The sequence below is a fragment of the Pecten maximus genome, unplaced genomic scaffold (assembly GCF_902652985.1).
Source record: "Pecten maximus unplaced genomic scaffold, xPecMax1.1, whole genome shotgun sequence".
Lineage (NCBI taxonomy): Eukaryota > Metazoa > Mollusca > Bivalvia > Pectinida > Pectinidae > Pecten > Pecten maximus.
Window position 1 is genome coordinate 27,072 of NW_022982931.1, and position 10,265 is coordinate 37,336.

The window sequence follows — 10,265 nt, forward strand, 5'->3', positions numbered from 1 at the left end:
GTGATGTAGATCAAATGTACATCCGGAACTCCTCGGGTAGGTTTAACCCGAGTGTGATCCGAATGTGTTGTGGTAGTGAACTGACCTAGGCCCAAGTTGTGTAAGTTTTCTTGGTACCATTCCTATCTAAAGTAAATATCTTTTAATCTATTATAACAGAGAACCAACGGTAAACTACACGCTGTCATAAATCGAATCTTCGATAGGAAGTTGAATGTCATCGACTGCGTTAATAAGTAATTTTCGATAGTTCATCCGATCATCTGTTCATCATGTTCATCATGTTTGATTGTTTATCATCTTAGTTTATGTTAATCAGTTAATATCATCAACCAGCCACCCAACCTTACACACTCCATGGTCTCTAACCTTACACACTCCATGGTCTCTAACCTTACACACTCCATGGTCTAACACTAGAGAATGTACCGGGAAGCAAATACTTGGGTGTTTACAACAGTCCGGACTTATCATCTTAATTGGGATAAGCACATCATACATTTACTGAAGAGAAACCTTAGTGTTTGCATCATGGATTTGAGAGACATGCCAACCTTGTCTGTCCTATACTGGACGGGTACGTATACAGACCCTCTCATCAAACATCAGAGTAACACCTTAGGCTTAAAGAAGGTCCAGAGATGAGCTGCATTATTTGCCTGAAACAACTACCTCAGCAGAGATCGAGCCATGATGTGTAACAGACATTCTGCTGCAGCTCGGATAGGAACCTCTGGAGATATGTCAAGCTAGAGCTCTAGAGCTGTCATGTACGTTATACAAGATTGTGCACCACTGAGTTGCCATTCTACTTCATGACAGCTTCAGGCTTGCCATTACTAGAGGATCCTCAGCCAATAACATCCACCACATACCATCCAGAGCAGACAGTAATAAGTACTCCTTCCTATCCAGAACTATCATCACATGGAATGGGATACATGTGGCAGCAGAGAGACTGTTCAAACCAGCAGTTGATAGTTACCATTCCTCATTACAACCCAAAAAATTGACCAAAATTCAACTTCGATAGTGCCATTACCTACCAATTTTACTTTCAGGGCTTTTTCTGGCGGCTTTTTGGGGCCGTTAATGGGTCCCATTCCCAATATAAATTATTTCATATTTAGGCAAAATTCCCAAAATCTGCCCTTTACTCCTGAAAAAATCTTCCCAATTCATCAATTGTCTTCCCAAAATTACACAAAAAGGCCCCTTCCCAAACCAGTGAGAAAAAGCCCTGACTTTTTATCCTTTTTACTGCTAACATATGAACTTTTTAGCTAAAGGCTCACCATGCGGATAATTTACGATCCTCGATCAAGTTAATTAATTTCCATTCTTAAATATCCTGGATAAAATTGTTTTGCAAACCACTTTTGTAACTGTGTAGGAACAGTGTCTGATTTAAAATATACTGTACATGTTGTTTATCCTTTTTTAGGAATCTATTCAGTAACTTTATCATTTGGATTCCCAACTGAAACTGAAAAATAAGTTGAAGAACAGATCTAGACCTGACACAAAACTGATTGTATATATGTATATGCATATGTAAGCTTTGACTATACATTTACATAAATATTGTTATTATTCATATTGTATGTGTGAATTATTTGGTTTATTCCCTCAATTTCAGGAGATGATGTCGTGTATATGTCAGCTGATAACAAGATGCCTTGGAATGGCAACCTGATGAAATGGTCTTACATTTCGCTCGTGCAGAATGCCAGTATTCCAAACTTCAAAGGCTTTGCAAACTTTTTGCACAGATCCATGTAAGGAGGCAGCAGTACAGGCATGCTCTGGAGGCGGGGCAGAGCAGGTGCCAGTACAGGACTGTGAACTACAACAGTATTGCAAGTGCAACCTCCCAATTACCTAAAATATGTATTCCGTCGTGTCCCAGTTCACATATCACATGTAGAAGTTTCAGTCGGTTCTCTGGGAAACAGAAAGACTATTACAAGATTCTAGATGTTAATTTGAATGCAGATGCTTCAGAGGTAAAATCAGCATATTTCAGGTTATCTAAAAAGTATCATCCAGATCTAAACCAGGGTATCAGTACTGCTTCATTTCTGGATGTTGTGGAAGCATATGAAGTCTTAGGTAATGAAAATAAGCGGCGGGAATATGACAGTACGTTTTTCTACAATTCTTCATATCAGCACCCGCAGCAGGAAAATGTTGACAAATTTTACAGATATAGCCACCAAACACAAAAAGAGTATGATGATCATGAGAGAGAACATGGAAATCAAAACATGAAACACCCACTTGATTTCCAAGATGGGGAAGAATGGTGAGAGCTAATATTGAACTATATGTATAAGGATATATAGAAAATTTTGTGCAATTCAAATATTCATAGTTTTAATGGAATGTGCAGAGAGAGAGAGGGGGGGGGGGGGGGGAGAGGTTGTTCCTCTCTCTGTCTGTCTGTGATATTGTCTAAGATTGTCAGTGCCCATTCCTTGAGGATTTTGGTTAAACTTCACACAATGATAAAATACCATAGTATATTAAAGTTGAAGTTTTATGGTTTTTGGGTCAAGGTCCATTACCATTATTATATTTTAACGCGGGGGATAGTAGGGGACATATTGTATTGCTTTAGAAATACAGTATGCTTGATCAGCTCACAAAGTTAAAAAGGCTATGGACATATAAATGACAAAACATTCCGGTTTAAGTTGTAACAATATTGCTTTGATTGTGGCATGCGTGAAAAGTCCAAGTTATGATGATGTAAAATTCTGTAACATTTTGTGATAGTGTAGGAACCAAATCTAATGCCTGATATGTTGAAGTTTTGATCATATGATGATAAATCAACATTCTATATAGCGAATGTTTTATTTCATTGATGATAAATAAAATACAAAAAAAAGTGTTACATTACAATCATGAAGCACTTAAGTCTTGGAAATAAAACAATTCACTGCACTTTGGTGCAAGATAGATGTCAAATGGTTATATATCTTCTGAATAATGAAAAAATAAAACACAAACTTACCCTAATAATACACAAATAAGGCCCCCCCCCTTTTCATTTTTGCAGTATTGTCAATTTAAAAATAGTTAACTAAAAGTGGATGAAAAAGAAGCCCTCCTCAAGTTTTAAAACTAAACTTTCACACTTGGGGAGAGGGGTTATTTGAGGACAAATATGGTAAATACAATGTACTATATAATTTTAAGTCATACATAATTGTGTATAGTAATTACCTCCCTTGCCATATAGATTTAACTTACTGTGCCACTGCCAATTGAAATGATTGCACCAATTGTAAGGTATGTTGGTGAAAGTTGGTATGTAACTTCAGTAATTCAGTGTTTTTTGGTCAAGATCAATGTCATTGTTACTAGTTTCAGCTGGGACTGGTAGGGACATATACACTGCTTTAGCAATTAAAACCCATACCCAACATGCTTGTTTATTATTGAGTGAGATTTTCCTCTTTATCCATGGCTACTTGTACATACATATCCTCATAGTTTAAACATATCAGTACACACATTAGTATTTCCTCTTACAATTGTATTAATACATTTTGTACAAAAAACTTTAAAAAAAATTTTGAAACAATGAAATCTTACATTTGCCTAAACTTGTAGTTTCATATGAAGTCTAAACAAATTGATATATCTTTTATCACATAACTCAGAAAACTTTAACTAAGAAAAATAGTATTTGACAGGTTTACTACTCAAAATGTTTAGGACAAAATTCAACTGATTGTTTTATTTTATTTCCAGGACACCAAAGGATCACACTGTGACGGACCATGTTATGACTGTAGTGATGTGTGTATTGGCAAGTGTAATAGCATATAAAATTTTCGCAGACTTTGAGGACGTGTCCAAAAATACCAAAATGAATTATCAATCTGACAACTTGAAAAAACTGGAAAGAGGAGCACTAGTACCAACTGTTGATCCTTCAAAACAAAGCACTGCCAGTCAAAGTGAAAAGAAAATTTGAGTTTTCCTATAGCCCCGAGCTCTACACATATACTAGTACTAGTAGTCTAAGCTGTGAAGCTGTTTCATGTAAAACCTGCATGTGGTGACTAGATATATCCTTACATCATATAAACCAGGGACATACATAGACGCATGTACGTCACTGTATAAACCAAGTACAACCTGGAGAGATGCATCTCGGATATGGAACTTGAGTGTTACTGTTACATTAATATGTTTTAAGTGTGTTTTTATTGTACGAGTTGTTTTGATTAAAATTATTATAATTGTACCAGGGTAACATTATTAACCATATTTCCATCCAATAACTACACAAAATGTTTTTATTGGATATTATAATTGTACCAGGGTGAGATTATTAACCCCCGGTGGCTTTCACCGAAATGGAGGATGTTAATTTTGGTTTGTCCATTTGTCTATCATGCTTAGTTTCCATGCAATAACTACAAGAAATGTAAATATATTTTCTTCAAACTTATATTAGTAACAAGTTCAATAGTCTTAAGGGCTCTTCCAAATTTGATTGCCATATTTGCCAGACTTTATTTTACAGAGTTATGGACCCTTCATTAACTAAAAACATTGTTTTCTGCCTGATTCCATAAGGGCTTGACCAAATTCTATTGCCACTCTTGCCTGACTTTTTTTGCTGGAGATGTAGCTCCTTTATTGCCTAAAACGTCATGTTCTGCCATTTCTGTGAAAGAACTTGAATAGTTGTTAATATAGATTTCCTTCAAAGTTGATAACGAGATTAAATACCTTAAGGGCTAGGCCAAGTTTGATTGCCACTTTTTTCGGAAGTTATTTGGCAGAGTTATTGCCCTTGATTAATGAAAAGAAATCGTTTTCTGCTTTTCCATGCAATTACTGGAACAAAAAACCGAATATCATAAAACTTAGCAACAGAGTTATCATCCATTGATTCTACAGAATTTATCATTTTGTTTATATGACGTATTTAATCCTGGCATCAAAAATGTTAACCTTCAGTATGTCAGGAATGTGGGGGATATAAATTTCATGAATTTGCATGTTTTATGTAGATTGTCTGTCGTCAGTCTAAATGACATCTACTCTCGAACTGCTCCCAACAATGTAAGCTAGGTGATAGCACCACAATTTTTTTTATACACTGACATGTACGTCTTCCATTACACAACTGAACAAGTTCAAATACACTGCGACAACGAAAAAAAAATATGGTTTCAGTAATCTGACCTGTAATTGAGTATAAAAAGGTCAATAAAGGATGAGAAGAAACTCATCCTCAATATCATTAGCATTAATATTACATTTTGCATGTGGTTGGTCAAAAGAGACAAATTAACAAAGTACGTTGTGTTCACAGGACATTGTGTCGATGCAGACACCTCTTTTGTTATTACAGTTAAAAATGTAATTGGTGACAAGAAAAATCATTTCGTTGTTTCAGCTAATTTATTATTTCGGAATTTGACTTTACTTCATTAATGTTGTTACTGAAATTTCGTTGTTCCTGATTTTGTTATTAGCTCACTATTATCAGATGGTGGGCTTTTCAAATCACCCTGCGTCCGTGGCCTGTCATTCGTCTGTCTGTCTGTTATCACTATTTCTTGAAATGTACTGGGGATATTTCTCAACCTTCATATGTAGGTTTCCCTTGGTCCTTAGTTGTGCAAATGAATTAAAATTTTTGATCAGAAAAACGAAATGGACGACAGGCGGCTATATTGGATTTTGATAATTGAAAGTTGTTATTTCCATTTCTTGAAAAGTACTGGAGGGATATTCCTCATTCATAGTCCTATTGGTACTTAGATATGCCAAGTTTAGTTTTAAGTTCATTTGGAAAATAAAATTGTCCGACAGTCGGCCGTCATGGATTTTGAGAAATGATGATTGTTATCCCTATTTATTGAAAAGTACTTGAGGGATATTTCTCCAACGTGATGAGTAGGTCCCCCTTTCTCTCTAATTGTGCCTGTTAAATTTAGGATTTTCATCAGGAAAACAAAAAAGGTGACAGGTGGTCTTTTGAGAATTGAAGTTTGTTATCGCTTTTTTCTTGAAAAGAAGAAAGAAGGGAAAAGAAGAAAGCAGGGAAAAGTAGAAAGGGGGGAAGGGAAAAAGAAGAAAGAAGGGAAAAGTAGAAAGCAGGGAAAAGTAGAAAGGGAGGAAGGGGAAAAGAAGAAAGAAGGGAAAAGTAGAAAGAAGGGAAAAGTAGAAAGAAGATCAGTCTGACATAGAACCAAGAAAGATCATTCAATGGTGGGCACCGACCTCTTTGGGTTCTCCTATTTTCAAAGTTGACCACATTATAGTTAATGAATATCACCACAAAAATGACCACACATTCATCATGTACATTTTCGGTATTATCCATATTACTACAATGACCGATAATTGAATCATTACGTTAAAATGTATACCATTTTTATACCATTTTATTCCTGAAACCACCATCTAGTATAACATCTGGCCTAATTCCTGTTCTAGCATAAAAGCCGCCAGTAAATTCACCTTTCCGTGTCATATTGTGCTTAGCGCACAATATGACGTTTGTTTGCAAAGCTCTGGCATCTATATCGACCATACACACCAAAAAAGACAGTTTAGTCCTTAAATAGACAACCGATCGCTTCAGCACTCCTTTTAAATTATTTGTTTTTGTCTTTAACTTTGTAGGTTGCATTTCAAGGAATCAAACTGGACTAGTCAATGAATTCAAAGACTATTGAACACCTTGAGTATTTTTGACTTATTGTTCAGTTACATTCAGTCGGAGTCTCAAACCCGGCTTGCCCACTAACGGTAAAAGCTCTGTAAGTGATCTAGCGATTCAACATAAAGTGGGTTGCGATGGGTTATCTGTATGTGTGTGCATGTTGTTGCGGAAACTGAACTTCGCCATTTGACGTCACATTGCTTACTTAGAACGCTCCTGCTGTTTTTTCACACAAAAAAACATCGAAAACAAAACAACTTCTTCTCACTTTAGCATGGCATGTTGCTTCTCAGTATCTCAAATTTTGATATCAGATGTGCCTGATCCACCATCTGTCTCTAATGAGACCCAACATTTGTCAATTGTCGAAAGAAAGACCTTTGATATGTGATTGTAAGCCAACTTATTGTAAACGTACATGCGTCAGTTGAATCATTCGGAGAACCTGTGAGCGTTTGCATCATTTCGATCATTCCGAAAATCTGCAAGCGTTTGCATCACTGGAAGCATTTTGAGTAGGAAATGCAAGCGTTTACATCTCTCGAATAATTCCGAGAACCTGCGGGGCTTTGGTTCACTCGAATCATTTCGAGTACGAGCTGTTGTATCTCTCAAATTATTCCGAAAATCTTCAAGCGTGTGCGTCAGTAGAGGCATTCTACCACCTTCCACCGTCTGCTTCACCCTAACATTTTCAATAACATTGGAGGGCTTTCATAACTCGAATTATCCAAAGGAAAGACGTTTTGTGTACAAGAAATAATTATAACACGAAGGAAATCTACATTTGAGAGGAAATCTCACCGCTGAGTATGAAAAGTGAACACAGCGTGTAACGTCAGTGTACCCAAATTGATACCTTAAATGTAAAAAAACGCTCCAAAATCGTCGTGAATAAAATGTGCACAATTTCCCGTTCATGACGTCACAATGGCATTATTTACCGTTTATTCAACTTATTTTTCCTGTGTGCAGCTGCTTAACCCTTAGGCTGCCATGGGGCCGATTTGGGCCGATCTGAATTTTTACGTTGACTGCCAACTGGGCCGATTGGGCCGATCTGGTTTTAACGAATTTTAACGTAACGTGCTGTATTGTTAATGACGTCATCAATTCATGTGCTCTCCGCACACTGGCCTGATGCACACTTGAAACAACATCATGTACATCTATTCAGCAGATGCGATGTCAAAGTTTGAACGGATGTATATACATAATATCATACCTCTTTTGAAAGCTAACAACTTCATTTCAAAACTAATTTAAACATTTTGCTATATTTTATAATGGTTTTCTGGTAAAACTTAGTAAAAGGTGACAACAAAATTGTGATTTTTCATGTTTGGTATAATTTCGATTATGCTTAATCAGAAACAAATTATAACAAATTAAATGTATTGAGAGATATAACAACAACTGTAACGGGTAAACAGATAAATTTGTATCACTGTTCTATGCAATTGTGATGTCTTTGACAGTGCCTGTGCAGCCCCCTAAAACACCGAGTGCACCGAGTTCGACTTCGGCGGCGTCCTGTGCCTCTTCGTCGTGAACACACTACACAATCCTTCTCTTTTCCTTCTGCAATAAGCTCAACGGTACCGCGCCGTGGAATCCTTACACGAACATGATTATGACCAGCCTCATTATTCCCTGCCAGAGATTCAATCACCAACTGAGTAAATCTCAATCTAGATTTTACCGGCTTGTCTGATGTGTTTTTGGTATACAGAATGTATGCGTTAAGCATGATACGTTGGAAAATATGAAGAATTAGTTTCTTCCATACTTTTAATGTTTTTCTTTCTCCTGCATAGACGTCTACCATTGCATCAGATAAATCGACCCCGCCCATAAAACGATTGTACGCCGTCACAACCTGAGGTTTACCGTTATGGTTTGAACCCGGTAACACGGTGCTTAATAATCTAACCGGCTTGTTAGCTTTTTCACCCCTGTGAGCCACACAAAGTATATCTCCCGACCTCATAAAAGTAGTCTGTCCTGGGTTCGGATTCGCTTCCTTCACTGTTTTGGGCATCGGCCTATTTTTCCGAAGTGTGCCGGTCAGATAAGTACCCTTGGACAATAATAACCTAGCAAGGTTTATCGAACAGAAAAAACTATCGCAGAATACATGATATCCTTTGTACAGCAATTCGCATGCGCGTAACAGGTACATAACAACGTTTGTTCCCTGTTGTTCACCTCTAGGTGTCGGATCATACGTTTTACCGCGATATACAGACATGTTCATGACGTAACCACTACAAGCCTCTACAAGCACCCAAAATTTGATTCCGAACTTAGCAGCTTTACTAGGGATATACTGTTTCATTACACTTTTTCCTCTGCTAGCGACTAGGGATTCGTCAATGGAAAGTTCTCTCTGTGGCGTATAAAGTGCTTTGAATCGATTGTTGACAAAGGTCAATAAAGGTTTGAACCTCGAATTAGGGCTGTAACCAGGGTCCTGTAAAGAACAAATATAACAATCACAAATAAAACAAAGACAATTACACGGGCCTGAGAAGGGACAGGCTATGTTATACAGTCACACTGTCTCGGTGTTAACCATGCGAAAACATGAAGGAGTTGGTACCGAATCACCAATCCTACCATACAACGTAGGTGGTACTGCTACATATACGAATACCACAACGAGTCACCACGACATGCCATAGTTACAGGGACCCAGTTATATGTACCACTAAAACGATTCGCCAAAAGCCGACGACCACAGACGCGATGTATCGAAGAGAAAACGCAATGATCATTTCCTAATTATTTTTCCACAAATCAGGCTGCAACGAAAGTTTCACGAGGACACTACGGTTCATCGCATATTTACACCGATTTCCTGGGAGGCCGACTCACTACGGATTAACATGGTATATATACTCTGTTTGCTCCACAGCAGTTTACCAAGACTTAAAACTGACACAGTGTGACAGGGGTTTATTATTACCAGGAGACCATAATATAAGTGATATACTTTCCTGATACAAAGACAGTTACATAGATATTGATAAGGTGATCGGAGTTCGATTCTCTATAAATTTCATGATTATATATGAAACACGTGTTCATATAATATATGTTTTTATGTTAACGTGTTATGTTTTATGAAATGTAAACAATACACACCTCTCTGTTTCGTATTTTTCTGTAGTCCGTTATGTGAAGGAATTTAAGAATTATTTGGAATCTGTTTCGTGACATTATGCGATGAAACCACGGAGTGTCCTGGCTTTTCAGAGACCGATTCCAGTATTCTGTTATTCTTGATTTTCTAACGACTCCCATATTGAATACCACCGACAAAAAACGTTGGAACTCTGGGATCCGCACTGGTTTCCATCTCTTAATCCTAGAGAATCTTGACGTGATATGAGTGCTGATGTAGTGGCGTGCATATCTGTGAAAATTTCCATTAAAACAATTTAAAACACTTATTTCAGTATTGTCTCTCTTTCTTAGGAAATTGAAAACAAAATATATTTGTACGTATTTAGTTCAAAGCATTTTAAGACATCCTACTCTAACTCAAAAATTGAAAACAAAC

At 37.0% G+C, this 10,265-nt stretch overlaps 1 protein-coding gene across 1 annotated transcript; it reads left to right on the forward strand.

The window, feature by feature from the left end:
* On the forward strand, window positions 1-4,261 carry LOC117321156 (J protein JJJ2-like). The gene is made up of 3 exons (XM_033875626.1): window positions 1-100; window positions 1,640-2,305; window positions 3,763-4,261. Exons 2-3 carry the CDS (start codon window positions 1,701-1,703, stop codon window positions 3,986-3,988), a joined length of 831 nt encoding a protein of 276 aa, XP_033731517.1. The 5' UTR covers window positions 1-100; window positions 1,640-1,700; the 3' UTR covers window positions 3,989-4,261.
* The last annotated feature ends 6,004 nt before the right edge of the window (window positions 4,262-10,265 follow it).

Bases quoted from the DNA above. Each gene is read 5' to 3' on its own strand.
- LOC117321156 (XM_033875626.1), top strand. From the start codon at position 1,701: ATGGTCTTACATTTCGCTCGTGCAGAATGCCAGTATTCCAAACTTCAA. The intron at 2,306-3,762 runs GTGAGAGCTAAT...TTTTATTTCCAG, and splicing joins TTCCAAGATGGGGAAGAATG to GACACCAAAGGATCACACTG.